General features: G+C 44.7%; 1 protein-coding gene across 2 annotated transcripts in view; it reads left to right on the forward strand.

The window, feature by feature from the left end:
- The window catches only part of LOC134969339 (capping protein, Arp2/3 and myosin-I linker protein 3-like), a 1,162,896-nt gene that overhangs the window by 1,133,278 nt on the left and 6,430 nt on the right, over window positions 1-23,188 (forward strand). For both annotated transcript variants that reach the window (XR_010189450.1, XM_063945252.1), the window contains one exon: window positions 9,612-9,710. Coding sequence is in view for 1 of the 2 variants with exons in the window: in XM_063945252.1 (XP_063801322.1) it covers window positions 9,612-9,710 (99 nt within the window). In the remaining variant the exon portion in view is untranslated. Of the gene's footprint in view, window positions 1-9,611; window positions 9,711-23,188 lie in introns of those variants that run through there.

Raw genomic sequence — 23,188 nt, forward strand, 5'->3', positions numbered from 1 at the left:
CAGGTTTTCTCTATAAACCGTTTTATTAGAGCCCACAGTACCCGGTGGTTTTGCCAGCAGGGGGATAAGGCTTAGACCTGAAGCCCCTTCCCCAGGCCCAGGGCACCATTTCCTGCAAATTTTCCCACCCTGGAGCTGCATATCTGACTCTCCCTCACTCCCTGGCAGTGTCTGCAGCACCATTATCCCTCAGCTCACTTTTCCTGGGAATGCTTGGGCAAATCCTCCTATGTATAGCCGCCTGGTTGTCAGTGTTTTGACTTTACAAGACACTTAAGTATTCTACCTGCCTTTTTTAGTCAGTGTTAGTTAAGAAAGAGTGCACTTAGTCAGGGTTTCCTAGTACAATTACCCTGTGATATACATCCAGTTCTTACTGTGTACTGTTATATCTATTGTTATATAGCTGTGTAAGCTAGTCCAGTCAAGTATTATTGTTAGTAATAACCTCTGCATTGTACAGACTGTGACTATTTGTGTGTGCATTTGATAGCTGAGTAGTGTCCATTTCGTGCCTTTCACTCAACCTGCTATCCCTATATTCTATAACCTGAGGGGGCTTGGTGTGTCAGGTTTTATCTAATATAGGATTTTCACAAAGATATACTGTATTACGTATTTTTCTCTGTGATTTAGTCACCATATCTCTCCTTTATCTCTGGTGCTGACTACACTGCGCAGGGGGTTGGGCTAGAGATATTGTGCTGCTGACAAATTGTACTGTGTTACCTGATACTGCAAGTTATATCATGTCTGCTTCTGAGGGTAACGGTTCTGGGCTGAACACACTGCCGGTATTGCTGAAGTCGCAGATACCTATGAAGAGAATATAGCAGCTTTGGGCTCTGGTTCTAGGGGCTCCTTGCCTCCCAGTGGGACGGTGGCAACGGGGGCAAATAATGACCCCCCCGTGGGCTGCTTTTTCCACGCTTCTGCATATGTTAGTTCATAAACTAACACCCCCTATGGGACCCCCAATGCCGGTGCAACCGTTTGTGGTCCCTGCAGCTAACCCGCCGTGGGCGCACAATTTATCTGCTCAATTGAAGAAGTTGAACCAGTCCCTGACTACTAAAAAGTCTGACCGTCGCTCGCCTACATCCAAGGGGTCCTCTAAGCGAGTGCTTGTCTCCTCACAATCCACTGCTGTCACTGACACCTTGTCAGATGAAGACTGCACTTACACTGACCCCACAGGTTCTGACTCAGATATGGCTGATGGGGAGGGTGGTTCACATGTGGATGTTCCTGATCTTTTGGAGGCTATTAAGTTAATTTTACAGATTACGGATGATCCCGAGCCATCCGTTCCTCCTAAGAAACCAGATAGGTTCAGGCATCAGAAGGTGATTAAACAAGTTTTACCTCACTCTGACCACCTAATTGATATAGGTCAGGAACCCTGGGAAAACCCGGGTACAAAGTTTCTGCCTCAAAAGAAGATGCTGGCTCGCTATCCCCTCGCGCCGGAGCTGTCTAAAAATTGGGAAACGCCTCCTCCAGTGGACTCGCATGTGGCTAGAATGGTGGTTTCCTCAGCTCTACCGGTCACCGTCACGTCTCTAAAAGAGCCTACAGATAAACATGTGGAGGGTTGTCTGAAAGCGAATTACACCCTCACGGGTGCTGCACAAAGGCCCACTATTGCAGTTACTTGGGCTGCAGAGGCCATTGAAGCATGGGCCTTAGAGTTAGATGCTGAAATCTCCTCTGACCATGCTAGACAATGCTTGTCTTATATTGTCACAGCTTCTCGTTATATTAAAGAGGCGGCTTCTGATGCCGGTATCCTGGCAGCCAAGGCCTCTACTACGTCAGTTCTGTCTCGCCGGATATTGTGGCCGAGATCCTGGTCTGTGGATCTGGACTCTAGAAAAACCCTGGAGGTACTCCCTTTTAAGGGAGATATTCTGTTTGGGGAGGATTTAAATAAGATTGTGGCTGACTTGGCTACTGCCAACACTGCCTGTCTGCCAAGTACTGCTCCTTCTGTGTCGAAGGCTAGAGGTACTTCCTTTCGCCCCTTTCGTCCTTCAGGTAAAGCAAAAGGTCAGGCGTACAACAAGCAGGCCCGCACTTCCAAACCTGGTAAGCCTAAGCCCAAAAGAGCATGGGCGGCCCGTCAGCCAGCTTCCAAGACAGATAAGCCTGCCGCATGACTGGGCAGGCCTCCCTATGGGGGATCCCAGGGTGGGTGGCCGGCTTCTAGGGTATACCCAGGAATGGTTGAAGACCACTTCAGATGCCTGGGTACGGGAAGTCGTCACTCGAGGTTACGCCATAGCCGTTAAAAATCGACTCCCTCATCGATTTTGCCAGACAGATGTCCCGTTGGACAAGATAAAGGCAAACACTATACATTCGGTGGTACAGACCCTCCTGGATACAGGAGTCGTAGTTCAGGTGCCTCTTGTGCAGAGGGGCCAGGGGGTACTATTCTCCGCTGTTTCTAGTCCCGAAACCGAATGGGTCCTCCCGGCCCATTCTCAACCTCAAGGCATTGAACAGGTTTGTGAAGGTTTCCAAATTCCAGATGGAAACCCTTCGCTCTATAGTTCTGGCCTTGGAACCTGGGGACTTCATGGTCTCCCTGGATATACAGGATGCTTACCTGCATATTCCTATAGCAGTGCCTTATCAGCAATACCTGAGATTTGCGATTGGCAACTGCCATTACCAGTTTTGGGCGTTACCTTTTGGTTTAGCAATGGCTCCGCGAGTCTTTTCAAAAGTCATGGCGGTGATGACGGTGGTACTCCGCCGTCAAGGGGTCTGGATACTGCCGTATTTGGACGACTTGTTAATCCTGGCAAATTCCCTAGAACTTCTCCTGTATCACCTAGATGTGACGGTCCGGTTTCTGCATGCCCACGGGTGGCTCATCAACTGGAAGAAGTCATCCCTGAACCCTGCTCAGAGCATGGTGCATCTGGGAGCACTATTGGACACTCACAACCAGCGGTTGTTCCTGTCTCAGGAGAAAGTCCTGAAACTTCAGGACAGGATTCGTTGCTTCCTATCTCGTCCGCAAGTGTCGATACATTCGGCGATGCAGGTGCTTGGCCTCATGGTGTCAGCATTCGACATGGTGGAGTACGCTCAATTTCACTCTCGCCCTCTCCAGAGGCAGATTTTAGACAAATGGGACAGCCTGCCTCACTGGATCAGGTCTCAAATGATCTCATTGACCCAGGAGGTCCGTTTGTCGCTGCTCTGGTTGCTCCGGGACCAACAACTGTGCAGAGGTCGTCCGTTCTGGATATCCAACTGGGTCCTGTTGACGACAGATGCCAGTCTAAGAGGTTGGGGCGTGGTGCTGGAGCAACACTCCCTTCATGGGCGGTGGACCAATGAGGAGTCCCTCCTATAAATCAAAATTCTGGAGTTGCGGTTGGTCTTCAATGCCTTGAACCTAGCCCAGCATTTAATTCAGAACCGTCCTGTTCAAGTACAGTCAGACAACGCCACCACAGTGGCTTACATAAATCATCAAGGCGGCACTCGAAGCCGCCTAGCAATGAAGGAAGTCTCACGGATTCTACAGTGGGCAAAACGCCATCTACCGGCCATATCGGCAATATTCATTCTGGGAGTCCTGAATTGGGAACCGGACTTTCTCAGTCGTCAGGACGTGCATGCCGGCAAGTGGGGCCTCCATCCAGAAGTGTTTCAACTCCTAGTGGAAAGGTGGGGCCTTCCAGACGTGGATCTGATGGCGTCTCGACACAATCACAAGGTTCCGGTCTTCGGAGCAAGGACAAGAGATCCTCAAGCAGCATTCGTGGATGCACTGGCGGTACCGTGTGTCAGGCGCCGCGGTCCGTGGCGCCGCTCGGTCCGTTTCCGAGCGACTGCCGCTACACCTTCCTCCTTTCCCGCCCGGCGCCTAGCAACTAGGGACGTCGTGCGTGCTGAGCCGCCGGGTCCCTAGCAACTAGGGACGGCATGCGCGCTCAGCCGCCGGGTCCCTAGCAACGCTAGGACGCCGTGCGCGCCAAGCCGCCGGGTCCATAGCAACGGGGACGCCACAGGCGGACCGCGTTCCCCGTTGCAGGTATTGATTAAGTGTTCACACATGTTTCTCTGGTCGTGCAGCAAGGCAGCTGCACGACATTTTTTGTAATTGGGCTCTGTGCTCTTATTGGAGGGTTCCCTGTTAAATGCCTCCTCAGTGCCTCACACAGACGCCGGTGATAGCTTCCTGCATGCTGCTCATGTTTGGTGAACGTCTGTTCCTGGTCTGCTGTGCCCGGTCCCTCCAGTTCTCTGAGTTCCTGAATCTTGGAGTTCTTTACCCGGTCCCAAGGAGTTCTGGTCCTCATTTACTTGTGGCAGTCGATCGAGGTTCTCACTTGGTTTCGTGAGTGGCGGCCCTGCCGCGTGTTGCGGCCTAGGCCGCATTAGTATTGTTTTCTTGTACTGGAGCATTTGCGGAGGTTTCCGCTTCCATAGTCCTCTCCGGAACTCAGCGGTGCCGTGTAGGAGAGTGGACAAGTGGAATATTTTGGTTGTTGTTTTCCCTGGCGGTAAGTCGCGCATACTTTTAGTTTCAGGTTAGCCAGTAGCCCCCGGCCTAGTTGTTTCAGTTGGAGGGCCCCTTGTTATCACCCTGTCTAAGTTCACTCTGTCTCTCATTAAGACCTGAGGGGGCATCGGAGTTGGGCAGACGTAATCCGCCCTTCAAACGCGGCTGCCATGGGCCCAAGAAACCATAGTCTCGCAAGAGTGAACTGACAGCACGGGTAAGACAACGGAGATAGGGTGCCAGGGGTTATTCCCATTCCGTTTCCCTTTCCCAGCATTACGTCCTGGTACTCTGGTCCCACCGTATAAGACCTCCCCTGAGTATCCGGATCATAACACCGTGGAGGTTTCGGCTGCCGTACGTGTTCCCTCCAGTATCACTTCTTCCCAGGGTAATTTGTAAGTTCAAGCAAGAAAAAGGAATTCTGCTTCTCATAGCTCCAACGTGGCCCAGACGGCACTGGTTCTCAGACCTGCAATGCCTATTGTCAGAGCATCCAATTCTACTTCCACATTGCCCAGACCTCCTCGTTCAGGACTCCTGTGTCTACCAGGACCTAGCCAGGCTGTCTTTGACGGTGTGGCTCTTGAAGCTTCCGTCCTAAGGGCTAAAGGGCTTTCTGAGGCATTCATTCAAACTATGTTGCGGGCCCGGAAACCGGCTTCTGCTCGGCTTTATTGTAGGGTCTGCCATTCTTACTTTGTTTTGGTTCGCATCTAACGATTATGATGCTTCCAAGTTTTTAGTATAGCCAAGTCGTTGGCTTTTCTTTAGCAGGGCCTGGACTTAGGTCTGCGTCTGGCCTCCCTCAAGTTTCAAATATCTGCCTTCTCGGTGTCGTTTCAGAGAAAAATTGCGACCTTACCTGATGTGCATACCTTTACTCAGGGCGTGTTGCATATCCAACCTCCCTATGTCCCGCCTGTGGCTCCTTGGGACTTGTCGGTCGTTTTAGAGGCGTTACAAGAGTCTCCGTTTGATCTCTTGGTTCAGCTGACCTTAAGTGGCTTTCCCTTAAGGTGGTGTTTCTGCTGGCTATTGCTTCAGCTAGAAGAGTGTCGGATTTGGGTGCCTTGTCCTGTAGTTCCCCATATCTGATATTTCACCTTGACCGCGTGGTTCTTCGGACTCGTCCCGGCTATCTACCTAAGGTGGTCTCTTTGTTCAACCTTAATCAGGAGATTGTGGTTCCGGCACTTGTTTCTCCTGATCTGTCTCCCAAAGAGCGGTCTTTGGATGTGGTACGGGCTCTCCATATCTATGTGAAGAGAACTGCTCCTATTAGGAAATCTGATTCTCTTTTTGTTCTGTTTGGGTTTCACAAACGGGGCTGGCCTGCTCACAAGCAAACTCTGGCCAGATGGATTAGAATGGTGATTGCACATGTTTATGTGAAGGCTGGTCTCTCTGCTCCTGATCACATTAAGGCCCATTCTACTCGGTCTGTTGGACCTTCTTGGGCTGCCCAACGTGGTGCGACCCTTGAACAATTGGGCAAGGCGGCTACGTGGTCCTCTGTGAACATATTCATAAGGTTCTATGCCTTCGATACTGCCGCTTCCCAGGATGCTACCTTTGGACGCCGAGTTCTTGTGCCCGCTACAGTGCATCCCCTCCCATAAGGAACTGCTTTTAGGACATCCCCATTGTCCATTCCTTGTTGTGCCCAGTGTACCTCGCAGCAGAAAACAAGTTTTATGGTAAGAACTTACCTTTGTTAAAACTCTTTCTGCGAGGTACACTGGGCTCCACAAGGCGCCCACCCTGACGCACTTGGCTTCTTTGGGTTCGTATGGCATTAGCCGCTGACACGTCTCCTGTCGTGAGAATGCGGTGTTGTGGCTACTAACCGATGTCGTCTCTTTTCCTGCTACTGCATTGGACTGGTTAACTAAAAACTGAGATCCTGTGCAGGGAGGCGGGGTGATATAGGAGGCGGCGCTATGCATTCTTGGAACAGTCAAAGCTTTGAGCCTGTTGGTGCCTCGGATTAAGATCCTTCTCTACACCCCATTGTCCATTCCTTGTGGAGCCCAGTGTACCTCGCAGAAAGAGTTTTAACAACGGTAAGTTCTTACCATAAAACTCATTTTTTGACTGTTGCTGGTACCATTTAAGAAGCTATTACAGTGGCTATGTCTGACAGACAGAATGAAAGCTTACTTGTTTGCAATACCTCTGCCTCTCATTGGTCGTTTGGAACTTACCCACTACAAGCATTTAAATCAGTCAAGAAGGGTCATCTTGCCCTTTGGTCGATAAATGAAAACATGGTGAGTTAGATACAAAGGATATAACAGTAATAAAAACATCTTAGTTCTGATAGTGCAAAGTCATACAGTAGTAATAAATGTCCATGGGGAAACTCCCAGCAATGGTGGTCATATTGTATATGGCAAACAGGAGTAAAGTCGTCTCAGCTAAAAGCAGTCGTCAATTAAGATTCCAGGAACTGCTCAAGATTATCACCCTCTGCTGTCTCAGGCAATCCAACTAGGTGAATACTATCACAATGAGGGCAACCTGTATCATACATAAGCTTGGATAGGTATGCCACCAACTGAGATTTCAAAGAGGCCAGTTGGTCAGGAACAAAAGCACTGCATCCTCTACGGTGGAAAAATGGTGCTCACTCTCCTGCTTATCTTGATGGACATAGGCGTGCGCACGGGGGGTGCCTAGTGCGCACAGGCACCCCCTAATGTCCGGCACCCCTTCGTATGTCACGTCTGCGATCCGATCATCGCTGTCTGTGTGCTGCTGTAGTAGCAGTGCTACTACAGCAGCACACTGATAGCGATGATTGGATCACCTCCTGCATCGCTGCCCAGGCTATTACAGTCATCCCCTCCTGCTGTGCCACTGGTCAGACTCACAGCTGAGCTCGTGGACTGTCAGCCAATCAGGAGTGGCTGCAGCAGGAGGAGCTCCTTATTGACTGATGGTCCGCGAGCTCCTGTTGGCTCGCGGTCCGGCAAAACATTTAAAATGCAGTCAGTGCAGTCACTATCTCAAATTATCCAGCCCCGCACTCCCGCTTTGCTCCAGTTCACAGGCTCATGTCTATGCATGGATGCAGTAGCCTGAGTGTCTGCCGATACTGAAATCCCCGGGTGCCGATACCCACTCCCGGAGAGTCAGTGAGTGTGAGCTACTCCCCCTCCAGCTTATCATATAGGAAGCTCTGGCCGCTGGACACTACTTTCAAGCCACTTCACTGTAAGGAAGTGAGCCTGTCGGACGATTGCCATAATGTTTATGCAGTCTGTGAAGAGAGCAGGCTGTGGGGGTATTAGCAGAGTACAGAATAAACGATATCCCCAGGGACTGAGGCCAGCGCTGCAATGTTGGGAAACTTGCTGTTTTATGTTAGGAGGTTGTGCTATGCAGTAAGTACTGTACATGTACCATTGTTCCACTGTCAGGTGTATACCTTATCCTCTATCCATGAACACGTCAGTTAGGGAGAAGTTCTGGCTGTGATGAGTTGTCTGGGCTCCTTTCACTACAGCTATCACTGTGTGTGCCAGGCTGATGTGCATGGCACTTGGCACTTGTTACCATACTGGTTTGGTTGTCTATATAATGTACATGTGTTATCATATAAAAAAATCACATATTACAGAAATGAAATGGATAGTAGTTGGGCTATCACTTGATTGTAGTGTGGTACAGTAGTTGCCTGGCCCCAGTTTCATAACATATCCTCAGCAGCAGACACTCGTATATAGACCACATCTGCTGTATCTGCCTATTTCATCTTATACTCAGGTGTAGAATGTATGTACTGCATGTCACTGCTGTAGAATATAATTTTGCTATTGAAGAGAACTGTACAATATGTATATGGGCAGACTAGATGGGCCAAGTGGTTCTTATCTGCCATCAATTTCTTTATTTCTATGTTTCTATCTACTTTCTACATAAGCACACTGGTTTATGTAGGAACAGGAATTAACCACTGCTGTTTGGGCCAATCATAGCTGCTGCTGTGCAGTTAGCTGGCAGCAGGAGATATAAAATCAGATGAGGGGAGAAGAGAGACCGTAATGGAGGACGGCGCAGGGAATTAGCTGTGGCAGAAGATGGATGACTAAAGAGAAAATTAGAAATGACTAAGGGTGGGGGAAAGAACAGTTATGGGGTGAAGGGGAGTCAAGCAAATAAAAAACTGGAAAAGGTACAGTAGAGAACAGAAAAGGGAATGAAGGAATAAAAAAAAAAGCACATGCAAGAAAAGATACACCCAAGCAGAAAAAGGAGAGCTTAGTGGAAAATGCTGTGTGGCTGAGTAAGGGGGACAACTCCGTAGTAGAGAAAAGCCCTTCCATTGGTGATAGATCACAGCATGAGCAGACCTACATTTTTTTTTATATTTATGTGTATCAGTGAAAGGCTGCAGCACTCACAGGTCCTGTAATCCGTATGCAGGTTATATACTTGTCCACCTCATCTTGCTAATATATGGTGCTAGGCATGCCCAGTAGGCGGTGCTAGGCACGCCACTCCAGTTGTGCACCCCCTAATAAAATGTGCTGCGCACGCCTATGTTGATGAAGAAGGTATAAAGTCAGAGACAATAATTTTATTTTTTTTCCTACATTTTTAATTTGAAGAAACTGTTTCATTGATCCAACTAAGGGATTAAAGGACTGTTTAGATTCGGAGGCCATTGGACCCTGCACCACAGCTGGAACAAAGTAATGTGTGGATCAAATCAGGAAAACGTATTCATCTCGGAGACCAAAGCAATGGTCATCAGGTCAACTGCAGAGAAGATACAATAGCAACATTTAACAGAATAGCTGTGTAGAGAAATCATGTACACTCTTACAGCTCCTAATCTTTCACTTATAATTAACTTTTTGACAAATATATGCAGTTTATACTGCCAGTGTCTGTCTTTGTGTGTATTATCTGCTTTTGGCATTCAAATACTATATTTATGTCTACCAAAGATATTCTCCATCTGTGTAGTATTATTATTATTATTATTATTATTATTATTTTAAAATTCATGAAAGTAAGATAACAAAATGTCCAAAGATATTACCTACATTAATGACTTCTCTGTTTTGTTTAATAGATACAAAATTGTCTCCTGAGGAACAATTACCTTGAGCGCAATGTGGATGAAAAAGCTAAAGATTTACAAAATGATACAACACATATTTTATCCCAAGAGGTAATAAAAAAAATCATTCTTTTTTTTTTTTTTTTTTTTTTGTTATGTTAGATTATCCAGAAATATTAGGAAAATGTGGAACAACTTAACTCTGAACTAGTTTTCAAGGTAATTTCAGCTCATGAGGTATTGATGAGGATGTGGGGGTTATGGTTTAATCTGTTATCATGTCAGCTGACTCCATTGCCTGGGGTCGGCTTTGTTTGTCACCTGACGCAACCCGTACAATTGTATGTAAGGACTAAGAGAAGGAAGTATTCCCTATTGTGGGCACGCTCGGACTTTGTGACAATATTCTTAAAGTCAGATATCAACGGTGATATCTGACCACTAATATTAAAATATAGCTTTTATTTGTTATCTTAAAACATCTGCGAAAATATTGTGCAAGTGTAAAAATAATAAACAAATGTGAAGTAAAAATTCAGTCACTGCAACCTTTAAATTCTTCACTCTCTCAAGTGTTCAGAATGTATCCATATTTGTGGCAATATTCTTTTCCTTAGTGTCCTAATGAAGACAATCATATCCTTTTAATGTAACTCTGTGAGGTAGCTAATTCTAGTTGAGGACTAGATTGTCTTTCTTAATTGACAGTCTCTCTATATCTTGGCAGTGTGCGCACCACTGTCTCCAAGAATATATTCTATATACAATGATGAGACCATATCATGTCCTGTCTGGTACATGTCATTTGTCCTTCTTATCGTGGATGTCTATCTCACAATGTTGTCCTTTGTAGCCCCCCTATATAAATAGAGAATGGTTAGTGGGGATTCTTAATGTCAATTGTCCTTCTACTTTATTGTCAACTTTCATTTGGGATCACCCAATCCAATTATTTTTCTACAAATGATGTCATGCAAATCATATGGTGATGCTAATATTAGCCACATAAGACACAACTTTACCACCAGGATTGGAAGAACATGCTATTTTTGCATGCTTATATTCATAAGCTTAGTTCATATCAAATATGTTCTGAGGTAACAAGTGTTCCCTGTCAATTTTTCAGAAATCTTGCAGGTTTGAAATATACACTGTATGACGGCAAGATGCTGTTTAATATGTATGTTAAATAACTCTCTGGGCATACTAGTAATATGAAGTCCTTCAACCTCACCAGAGCGACATCGGGGTAGATCAGGACACAAAGGAGATACGGTTTGTCCGGAGTCCTTATTACCTTGAGCACTAACTCTGTCCCACTCCCCGCACTGCCAGTGGTCACCTAGGGGTACCCCACACCTCAGATCATGGATTCCATCATTAAGAGGACATTCAACTTATCATCATTGTCATTATATTGGCTCTGGACTATCCACATATCAATCTAGGACACTATTTCACTACCTAGGTGGGACGCCACCTATAGGAGTGGAGCATTAGCACACCCATCTGAGGGTGTTATTTTACAATTGAAGGTACTGCCTTATCCATAGCAGTATATAATTTTTTTCCATCCCCTTCCCAGCCCCCCCCCCTCTCTGCTTACAGCAGATGAAGACCTTGTCACTGCAGAAAATAAAACACACATTTTTTTTCTAATATATACTGCTTATTGGTATTGATTATACATTGCCAGCATCACATTATAAAACATCATTTGTTCATAGTGCAGTGATTACCAGTTACTAACCATACACTTTTAGCAGGCGCACTTGTGAAATTTCTTGTATCACTTCAACCTTGTATCCCAGCTTGTGCCTACTGGTCGTGGCTCATATTCCCACATCCACGCTTTATCTGAATAGTTTAACAGAAATATCTTATTAGGGGGTGTGTCCACAATCGCACCTTATTCTCGCCAATTAGAAAAATATGGCGACAGTGTATTGCTGCGGTGCGTTTTATCAATGTATAGTGAGGAGAGCAATATACTGTCCTTCTACCACGTGTCCCAGCTAATACCTGCTGGGCGTGGTTTATATCTACACACCCACACATATAATTGGAGGTCTAAATATCATTCCTATTCGAGATGGTAAACGTGTATCTCACAAAATAACTGGTATTTGACAATCGAGCTAAGCTCTTGCAATTAATAGAATGCTGACAGTACAGAGAGGTGGCGGCTACATATATGTGACACTTATACACTATCCTTGTTAGTACTTTTCATAATGTTTGTGCCATTCCTGGTAAGGATGGATAGGTATGTGTTGGTATAAGGATGCAGTGCATCTCAGCATGCACCCATCTCCCGTGGCTCCCAGGTTATGTACAGTGGTTAGTGTATTGCTGCAGTGTGTTTTATCAATATATAGTGAGGAGAGCAAAGATAATATACTGTCCTTCTGCCACGTGTCCCAGCTTATACCTGCTATTCGTTGCTTATATCTACATACCCACACATTTAATCAGGGGTCTAAAATATCATTCCTATTCAGTATAGTACACGTGTATCTTGCACAGTAACTGATATTTAACAAACGTTAATTCAAACCCTGTGTTGCTGAAGTCCTCCAATCTTCCTCAAACCCGCAGAAATATTAACACAATTAATCTTCAAGAACTTTCCACTTCACTCCAACAACTGCTTTCACCTATTTCAGCATTCATCTCTCCTGAGATGGCTGTATCACACCTTAATGAGACTCTAGAACTAGCCCTTGATGAAGTGGCTCCAGCTACCCATCACACTCCACGTAGGCCTAGATGTCAACCATGGCACTCCAAATTAACAAGACAACTACAAAAACTCACACGAAAACTTGAACGTCAGTGGCGTAAATCTCGGATTTCAAGTGACTTCCTCACATATAAGACTGTCTACCAGTCTTATAAAAATGCCCTGGACACTGCCAAACAAACATATTTCCAAACTCTCATCTCTGCTCAAGCCTCTAACCCCTAACGATTCTTTAATACATTTAAATCACTTCTGAATCCTCCCGCACCTACCCCACCCGCCACTATCAAGGCACAGGATCTTGCTTCTTACTTCAAGGAGAAGATTGATAAGATCCGAAATGAAATGGTATGCTCTTAGGCAGCCAGTGACCTGCTCCGTTCTTTACCTGAACCCTCTGGCACTCTTTCTTCATTTGATCCCACAAATGAAGACAAAGTATCATCATTCTTCTCATCCTGCTTCTCTACTACCTCTCCTCTTGATCCTTTACCCTCACAAATAAGTAAAGCTCTGTCTCTGGTGCTCATCCCTACCTTAACTAACATCTGTAATCTCTCTACTGGTATTTTTCCATCACTCTTCAAGCATGCAGTGATTACTCCCATTTAAAAAAAATTCTGACCCTAATGCTCTCTCAAACTACCGCCCTATCTCTCAGCTCCCTTGTCTCTCTAAGCTACTTGAGAGACTTGCCTACACTCGACTCACACACTCTTAACTCATACACTTTGTTGGACCCACTTCAGTCAGGCTTCCATTCCCAACATTCCACAGAGACAGCACTGACTAAAGTGGTTAATGATTTGGTCACTACGAAGTCTAAAGGCCACTACTCACTACTTAATCTTCTAGATCTATCTGCTGCATTTGACACTGTTGACCACTCTCTTCTCATACAGACACTACAATCCCTAGGTCTTAAAGACACAGCCCTTTCTTGGTTCCTATCGTACCTATCTAATCGCTCCTTCAGTGTTCGCTTCTCTGAATCTACCTCCTCTTCGCTACCTCTATCAGTTGGAGTACCGCAAGGCTCAGTCTTGGGTCCTCTGCTTTTCTCTATCTATACCTCATCTCTTGGTAAACTAATCAGCTCTTTTGGTTTTCAGTATCATCTGTACGCAGATGATACTCAAATCTACCTATCCTCCCCTGACTTGTCCCTATCTGTACTGGACCGTGTCACTGAATGCCTTTCTGCCATTTCATCCTGGATGACATCTCGCCACCTCAAACTGAATATTTCAAAGACAGAGTTAATTATATTTCCACCGGCCAATAGTAGGTACCAACCTGATATCTCTATCACTGTTGAAAACTCGACTATCTACCCTACCCCACAAGCTCGCTGCCTAGGTGTCATCCTTGACTCTGATCTGTCCTTTGTTTCCCACATTCAATCTGTCTCAAGATCATGTTACATGTATCTAAAAAACATATCCAAAATACGACCATACCTTACACAAGACACTGCTAAAACTCTAATCCACGCTCTCATCTCCCGCATTGATTATTGCAAAAGTCTCCTAACTGGTATTCCCAAAATGAGACTCCCACCACTACAATCCATTCTGAATGCAGCGGCGGGGCTTATCTTCCTTGTTAGACGTTCATCGTCTGCAGATCCACTCTGTCAGTCCCTCCATTGGTTACCTGTACTCTACCGCATTCAATATAAAATACTTTTACTCACACACAAGGCCATTAACCAAACTACACCAACGTACATCCCTTCGCTTATCACAAAATATCTCCCAACCCGACCTCTTCGCTCTTCATAAGACCTGCGTCTCTCATCCACACTCATTACTCGCTCCCACTCACGACTGCAGGACTTTCATCGGGCTGCACCCACTCTGTGGAATGCCCTTCCACGCACAATAAGACTCTCCTCTAGTCTCCAAACCTTCAAGCGTTCCCTGAAAACTCACCTCTTTAGGCAAGCGTATCAAATTCCAGAACCGCCCAGGTAACTTTCATAAACCTTTCTATCAAATTGCATCCACTCTGTACAGTCCACACATATTCTCACATGTCTTCTCATTCTATGCAATAGATAGGCATATGTACACAAGGAAAGGTGCTATTTCCCTATAGATTGTAAGCTAGCGAGCAGGGCCTTCCTACCTCTATGACTGTTATCACCCAGTTTGTTATTGTTATTGTTATTTCAAATTGTAAAGCACAACGGAATTTGCTGCGCTATATAAGAAACTGTTAATAAATAAAAAATAAATAAACGAGCTAAGCTCTTGCAATTAATAAGATGTTAACAATACAGAGAGGTGGCGGCTACATGTATGTGACACTTAAACACTCTCCTTGTTAGAACTTTTCCATAATGTTTGCATGACTGCATGCTGAGATGCACTGCATCCTTATACCAACGTATACCTATCCATCCTTACCAGGAATGGCACAAACCTTATGAAAAGTACTAACAAGGATAGTGTATAAGTGTCACATATATGTAGCCGCCACCTCTCTGTATTGTCAGCATTCTATTAATTGCAAGAGCTTAGCTCGATTGTCAAATACCAGTTACTGTGTGAGATACACGTTTACTATCTCGAATAGGAATGATATTTAGACCTCTGATTAAATGTGTGGGTGTGTAGATATAAACCACGACTAGCGGGTATTAGCTGGGACACGTGGTAGGACAGTATATTGCTCTCCTTACTATACATTGATAAAACGCACCGCAGCAATACACTGCCGCCATATTTTTCTAATTGGCGAGATTCAAGAATAAGGTGCGACTGTGGACACACACCCTAATAACATATTTCTGTTAAACTAATACAACTATTCAGATAAAGTGTAGATGTGGGAATATAAGCCACGACCAGTAGGCACAAGCTGGGATACAAGGTTGAAGGACTTCATATTACTAGTGAGCCCAGAGAGTTATTTAACATATATTTCTCTAACGTCCTAGTGGATGCTGGGGACTCCGTAAGGACCATGGGGAATAGACGGGCTCCGCAGGAGACATGGGCACTTTAAGAAAGAATTTAGATTCTGGTGTGCTCTGGCTCCTCCCTCTTTGTCCCTCCTCCAGACCTCAGTTTGAGACTGTGCCCGGACAAGCTGGGTGCTGTTCAGTGAGATCAGCAGAGCTCACTGTGAGAAAGTATTTTGTTAGGTTTTTTTAAGGGAGCTCTGCTGGCAACAGACTCCCTGCATCATGGGACAGAGGGGAGAGAAGCAGCCCTACTCTCTGAAGCTAGGTCCTGCTTCTTAGGCTACTGGACACCATTAGCTCCAGAAGGATCGTACACAGGATCTCACCCTCGTCGTCCGATCCCAGAGCCGCGCCGCCGTCCCCCTTGCAGAGCCGGAAGACAGAAGCCGGTTGAGTATGAGAATCAAGAAGACTTCGAAATCGGCGGCAGAAGACTCCGTTCTTCACTGAGGCCATTGCTCCCACACACCTCACATACTCCGGTCACTGTAAGGATGCAGGGCACAGGAGGGGGGGGGGGGGACCTGGGCAGCATATGCAGAGCCGGCCCTAGGTATAGGCAAACTAGGCAATTGCTTAGGGCATCTGGTATGCCTAGGGGCATCAGCAGCTTCTGCTGATTAAAATGATATGCGGCATGCCTATATTCTGTGTGTAGCATTTCGTACGCAGATACAGCCACAGTCGCACACAGTATATAGGCATGCTGCATATCATTTTAATCAGCAGAAGCTACTTGTGTATCCTAGCCACATAGCAATGCAAATAAGATGCATTTTCATAAAAAATAGGCACCCGACGTTAGCAGAGCTGCCAGTTGGCTCACGCTGGGAACTACATGTGTCATTATGTGTATAAGGGCATTAATAATGTGTAACATATGTGTAAGGGGCACTATGTGTGTCATTATGTGTATAAGGGCACTAATAATGTGCGGCATATGTGTAAGGCCAAATGTGCACACTGTTCTTATTTAAATTACAGGGGATAGGAAAACAAAAAAAAGGACTGCTATGGGTGCTGGGAAAGGGGTGCAGGGTCAGAGGCGGAACTAGCGGTGGTGCTAGGGGGCACCAGCCAAAATCTTGCCTAGGGCATCATATTGGTTAGGGCCGGCTCTGAGCATATGGACCTCTTTTGGCAAAAGTACACATATATACAGTTGGGCACTGTATATATGTATGAGCCCCCGCCAAGAAAATTTATATTTAAGCGGGACAGAAGCCCGCCATTGAGGGGGCGGGGCTTCTTCCTCAGCACTCACCTGCGCCATTTTTTCTCCACAGCTCCGCTGACAGGAAGCTCCCCAGGCACATAATTAGACGCAAAAATCTATGTAAACAGCAGCTACTGGGTTAACATTAAGTTACTGTGTTATTCCTGGGTTTATAGCGCTGGGGTGTGTGCTGGCATACTCTCTCTCTGTCTCTCCAAAGGGCCTTGTGGGGGAATTGTCTTCAGATGAGCATTCCCTGAGTGTGTGGTGTGTCGGTACGTGTGTGTCGACATGTCTGAGGTAAAAGGCTCCCCTAGGAGGAGATGGAGCAAATGTGTGTGTGAGTGGTGTCTCCGTCGACAACGCCGACACCTGTTTGGATATGTGAAATTAAGTGCTAAGGTAAATTTATTGCACAAAAGATTAGAGAAAAGACAGGGAATCTACCCATGTCTGTCCCTATGTCGCAGAGACCTTCAGAGTCTCACAACGCTCACTATCCAAAATAATAGACACAGATATCGACAGGGAGTCTGACTCCAGTGTCGACTACGATAATGCAAAGTTACAGCCAAACTGGCAGGAAAGTTTTCAATATATGATTATTGTAATAAAAAATGTTTTGCATATCACTGATGACTCATCTGTCCCTGACACAAGGGTACACATATTTAAGGGGAAGAAAGCTGAGGTACATTTCCCTCTCATGAAGAAAAAGAGCGGTAATCTCCAGACAAGAGACTGCAGTTTCCCACAAAGAATTCTCAGGGAGTATCCTTTCCCTACTAGGGTCAGGATATGATGGAAATCTTCCCCTAAGGTGTCACGTTTGCCCAAAAGGTAGCGCTGACTTAACAGCTATCCTCAGGGATCCTGCAGATAGCATGCAGTAAAAGTACTTTGAATTCCATGTACACACATTCTGGTACTATACTCAGACCGGCGATTGTGTCGGCATGCGTTTATAGCGCTGTAGCAGAGTGGACAGATTCCTTGTAGGCAGAGATTGAGACCCTAGTATGTGTGTGTGTGTGTGTGTGTGTGTGTGTGTGTGTGTGTGTATATATATATATATATAGATATAGATATAGATAAAAGATGCTGTTATATATATATATATATATACATACATACATGCCCAAAGAGACATTAGTCTACTGGGTTCTAGAGTCACCGCTATGTCGATTTCTGCTTGACGTGTCCTGTGGAACATGCAATGGACAGGTGATGCCGACTTAAGAGGCATATGGAAGGTTTACCTTACAAGGCTGAGGATTTTGTGGAGAAGGGATCTCTGACCTGGTCTCCACAGCTATAGCTGTTAATTCTGATCTTTTGCCTTATATTCTAGCACAGCCAAGGAATGCACGACATTATCAAATGCAGTCCTTTCGATCACAAAGAAACAAGAAAGTCAGAGGTGCGTCCTTTCTTGCCAGAGGCAGGGGCAGGGGCAGAGGAAAGAAGCTGCACAACACAGCTAGTTCCCAGGAACAGAAGTCCTCCCCGGCCTCTACAAAATCATCCGCATGTCGCTGGGGCTCCACAGGCGGAGCTAGTCCCGGTAGGGGCACATCTTCGAAATTTCAGCCACAAGTGGGTTCACTCCCTGTTGGATCCCTGGGCAATAGATATTGTGTCTCAGAGATACAAGCTGGACTTCGAGGAAATGCCCCCTCACCGACGGCCCTGCCTGCTTCCCCCCACAAGAGGGAAATAGTGTTAACTGCAATTCACAAATTGTATCTTCAATAGGTGGTGGTGAAGGTTACCCTCCTTCAACGAGGAGGGGGTTATTATTCGACAATGTCGAATAATATTGCATCAAATATGGATACATTCTGAACACTTGAGAGAGTGAAGAATTTAAAAGTTGCAGTGACTGAATTTTTACTTCACATTTGTTTATTATTTTTACACTTGCACAATATTTTCGCAGATGTTTTAAGATAACAAATAAAGGCTATATTTTAATATTAGTGGTCAGATATCACCGTTGATATCTGACTTCAAGAATATTGTCACAAAGTCCGAGCGTGCCCACAATAGGAAATACTTCCTTCTCTTGGTCCTTACATATATACAATTTATTCCCAGGAGCACCTTCCATATAATAAAACTGATAGATATAACAATGAGATTTAAGTTAATGGAAAAGGATTCTATGTGACTTATTGAAATTATTGACACACTACATATACATGACTGTGCGACCCCCCCCCCCTATTTTCTGCAACCCGTACAATTAGCAGATTCAGAATCATTAAGCAAACAGTTACAACAAGTGCAAGCAGGTTTGATTAAAACACAGCAGACTTAGGAAGTAGTTGCTGTATTTGGTCAACATTAATGCTATCGACAGCATTATGCAGAGTGAGAATGCAATAAAGTTGTACTAATATTTAAAGTATTTTAATCATGTTGGCATTATAACTTTAAACACAATACTTTTGAATCATGTTTTAAAGTTATAATGTTGACACATTTAAAATGCTTTAAATACCAAAACAGTTAAAATGCTTTAAATACTATTACAACCATATCGACATTCTCCTGCTGGCGTAATTCTGTAGACAGATTGACTGTTGACCGCATTATCGGGTGACCACATAATTTGTGATTACAATATTCTATAGACAAAATGCCAGGAGGCTTACCATGCTGCTGCAGAGTCTATAATACTAACTAAAGGAGTTTTTTCACCAAACCTTTATAGAGCTTACCCAACAGTTGGGCCAAGATTTTATGCTCCTCTGCCATCAAGGTAGGTATCCAGTTAAATTTTCCCCACTTTGACCAGGCTCAGAAAGAACAGTCTATGGGGATGTCTACACCAGAGCAGCTGACACAATCCACAAATAGTCTAACAGGAGCCATAAGACCTAGGGGGTCATTCAGACCTGATTGCATGCTAGCTTTTTTTTTTTTTTGCAGCGCTGTGATCAGGTTAGAACTGCGTATGCATTGCAATGCGCAGGCGCATCGCACGGGTACAAAGTGGGTCGTTGCTGTGCGATGGGTTTTATGAAGAATCAATTCGCACAGCCGATCGCAAGGTGATTGACAGGAAGAAGGCATTTGTGGGTGGCAACTGACCGTTTTCTGAGAGTGGCTGGAAAAATGCAGGCGTGTCCATGCATTTGCAGGGCGGGTGTCTGACGTCAATTCCGGCCCCGGACAGGCTGAAGTGATCGCAGTGGCTGAGTAAGTTATGGTCAACTCAGAAACTGCACAAAGTTTAGTTGTATCGCTCGGCTGCGCATGTTATCGCACACTTGCACAGCTAAAGTACACTACCCTGTAGACGGTGACTATCTGATCGCAGCGCTGCAAAAAACTGCTTACGAGCGATCAGGTCTGAATGACCCCCCCCTAGTCAGAACTGTCCATAAATAAGGACCCTTTTGGCAAATCTTCTTTTGATTTTTAACTCAATTCCCATGGTGATGTGACTTCAGCAAAGTTGTTTTTATGATCCCCCTTTGCATGATTTGTATATGCAGATAAGAGGTGATGTCCCCTAGTTTCCCCCTAGTTCTCAGGTGTAAGCTGGAATCCTGCAAAGATCAGCTCTGGACAGTCAACCTGTCAGTGCCATGTGGTCAGGTTGGGTGGTCTTCAGTATGCCGGCGGTCGGGCTCCTGGCAACCAGCGCCGGGAGCCCGTCAGCCGGCATACCGACACTTATTCTCCCTCGTGGGGGTCCACGACCCCCCTGGAGGGAGAATAAAATAGCGTGGCACGCGTAGCGAGCCTGCAAGGGGCTCATTTGCGCTCACCACACTGTCGGTAAGCCAGTGCCGGTATGCTGGTCGCCGGGAGGCCGGACGCCGGCAGATCATAGTGAACCCGTCAGGTTAGGCAGAGCCTCTCCTGTCATACTCCAGTATACCCCAATTTTGACTATAACAATGATATGAAAAATACAAATTAGAGAATATAGATATCTTCTTTGTATTATTCTTATCATTTTTATAGTCAAAACTCTTGAGTATACTGGAGTATGACATGTGAGGCACCTACCTACCTTGTCTGCACATCTCTGATCAAAACTCACAAAATTTCCAGTAGTATATACTGTTTCACCTTTGTATAATGCCTTCATGAACCCTTGGGTTCATATATATGTGTGTAATGGTGCTGAAACTAGCCTCCCTAGCCATTTAACTCACTGCACTTACCTCACTGCGGCATCCCCAGCCATTTACCTCACTGCATGTCACTGCTAGCTATACAGTTGAAATTAAGTTAAAATTAAACAATGAGCATCCACATTACCAGACAAATAGAGCATAAACACAATTAGCCCCGTGGTATCCCATTGTCCAACTCCAATTTAAACTTCTGTAGTCTTTTTTGTGAAATAAACTGGTTTGGACCATCTGAAACGTCTAGCAAAGTCTGAAGCTAGTGGTTTGCATCTCCTTAGTGTTAATCCAGATGTCAGTCAAGTGACACCTGCTCTTTTGTGGGCAAGTTCTTTTCCAGCTTGGCATGCTTTGCTTCTTTACTCAGTCAAATTAATCTTCATTATTGCTGTATAATAGTGTTTAACTACAATGAGTCTTTCTTTGTAACCCACTATCTTCACATGCTGATGATGTTGGATTAGTATAACCTATAAGCATGTACATTGGCTTGTGTTTAAAAAAAAATGTTATGATTAATAAATTAAATTCAATTTAGACACGACACAGCCTAGAGATTTTATTTAAACTATTTAAACTTTATCATTTTAAACTGACAAAAAATGATTTAGGAATCTAAAAATGTACGAAGATTTTGTTTAAATTAAGTTGACATCTTTTATCATTTTCAGTTTTTAAATGTGTTTTTTTTAAAGGCTCATCGACAAAGTGATTGATTTTGAGGTTCAATTGTATAAGTTTCAGAGGCAACATAAACTAAGGGATTTCTTTTAAAAACGTAGCTCTGAGAGTACTTTGTCTACCCCTTTAAGTTAGAAAAGTACCTTTGATCCCCCAACCACTAATTTGTCTATTGATACATTAATATATCTGGTCAAACATGACACTGTCCCTTTTTGTCTTGATTTGCAGAATTCTTCCATCAACCTGTAGTATTGAATACTACTGTAAGACTGTTTGTTTTTAAGGGTACAGCAGATTTCTTGACTAGATTTAAAAATTTGGCCTACCCCCACCTGGATATTTGCTAGTCACTCTTGACATTACCAGCCTATATATTAACATTAATCTTTAGGATGGTCTTTTTGCTATTAGAAAGGCGTTACAGATTTACCAACGGCCAGGATGCCGGCTATCTATATACTGACAGTGGCTTCCCAGCCGCCAGAATGCCAGCATCAGGGCGAGCGCAAAGAGACCATTGTGGGCTCGCTGCACTCACCACTTTGCGGGCTCGGTGGCTTGCTGTGCTCACCACAGGAACTATTCCCACTCTATGGATGTTGTGGACACCCACGAGTGAGATTAGTCCTGTAGCACTGGTATTCCAGCTGGCAGCATTGCAAACTGTTGGGATTCCGGCATTGGTATTCTGACCACCGGCATCCTGACAGCCAGCAAATTAAACAGATCCCTGTCATTACATATCCCCATTATTCAGTTTTTGTTATTTTTGATTTTTATAATTTTACACAGAAACTACTTTTTTATTTGACAATATGTTTTTCCTGCAGCTACAGGAGACAGCAATGGGGTTTAAGATGGCCCCTGTCTATGCTCACCTGTATATGCATCAATATGAAATGACACATACTGTATATCATTAAACATTTCTGTTTTTCAGTATTGCATTTTAAGTTCATTTTATTGATTACATTTTTCTGTTATGGACTAGTAAAGTTTCCAGTGTTGATTTGTTTGTTAACAATCTTAAGTTATTGATGAGCACCATTAGGTATACTCATTCAAGCAGCTCTCATATATATCGATTTATTTTATTATTATTATTTTTTTTTTTTTGATCTTTAAAAACCCATGGATAGGAACACACTTTTCCTTTTGGATAGCTTTCATCCAAATCCACTTAGAAAGGGCTTACTCTTCTTCCAATTGGTCCGATTAGTGAGGATCAGATAGCCCACCTTACCTTTTGCCCTATGAAAAATTGGTGAGGATTTTGTTCAATGAGGTTATAATCCAAGGATGTGGATTCCAAATTGCCTCACCTTGTAATGGGAGACATTATAGTGTACTGATACAAAGACAGAAGACAACAGTCTTCTAGTGTTCCGCAGTACATTTTCTATATCATTTTGACAGATACATAAATCTATGTTGAAACATTGGCATATATTGGAGACTGACCCTGTGTTGGCTCATTACTGTAGCTGGTCCTGGCCATTACTAGGAAAAGATGATGCCGTGTCATGTCAGCCACAGGGGTTGCTGGTCCCGGTGATTACCAAGAAACTGGCTACTCAGCTGGCCAAACTGTTTCCTGGTCACGGCAATTGCCGGGTAACCAGGACGTCCAGGCGGCTGCGGTAAACCTTGGTCCCGGCTGTTGCTTAACAGCCAGGATGCCTGTTAGTTTTTGCAGCTGTGCATTTGGATCAAGTTTGTCATTAAGGGTGATGCTCTGTCTGGTGCTCTCCCATTGGTCCCTCCTCCTGGTAAAAGGCAGCCAGCCCTGCACCTTCCTGCCAGTGATAGCTTTATGCTACTAATCTG

Source organism: Pseudophryne corroboree, chromosome 11 (genome assembly GCF_028390025.1).
Source record: "Pseudophryne corroboree isolate aPseCor3 chromosome 11, aPseCor3.hap2, whole genome shotgun sequence".
Classification (NCBI taxonomy): Eukaryota; Metazoa; Chordata; class Amphibia; order Anura; family Myobatrachidae; genus Pseudophryne; species Pseudophryne corroboree.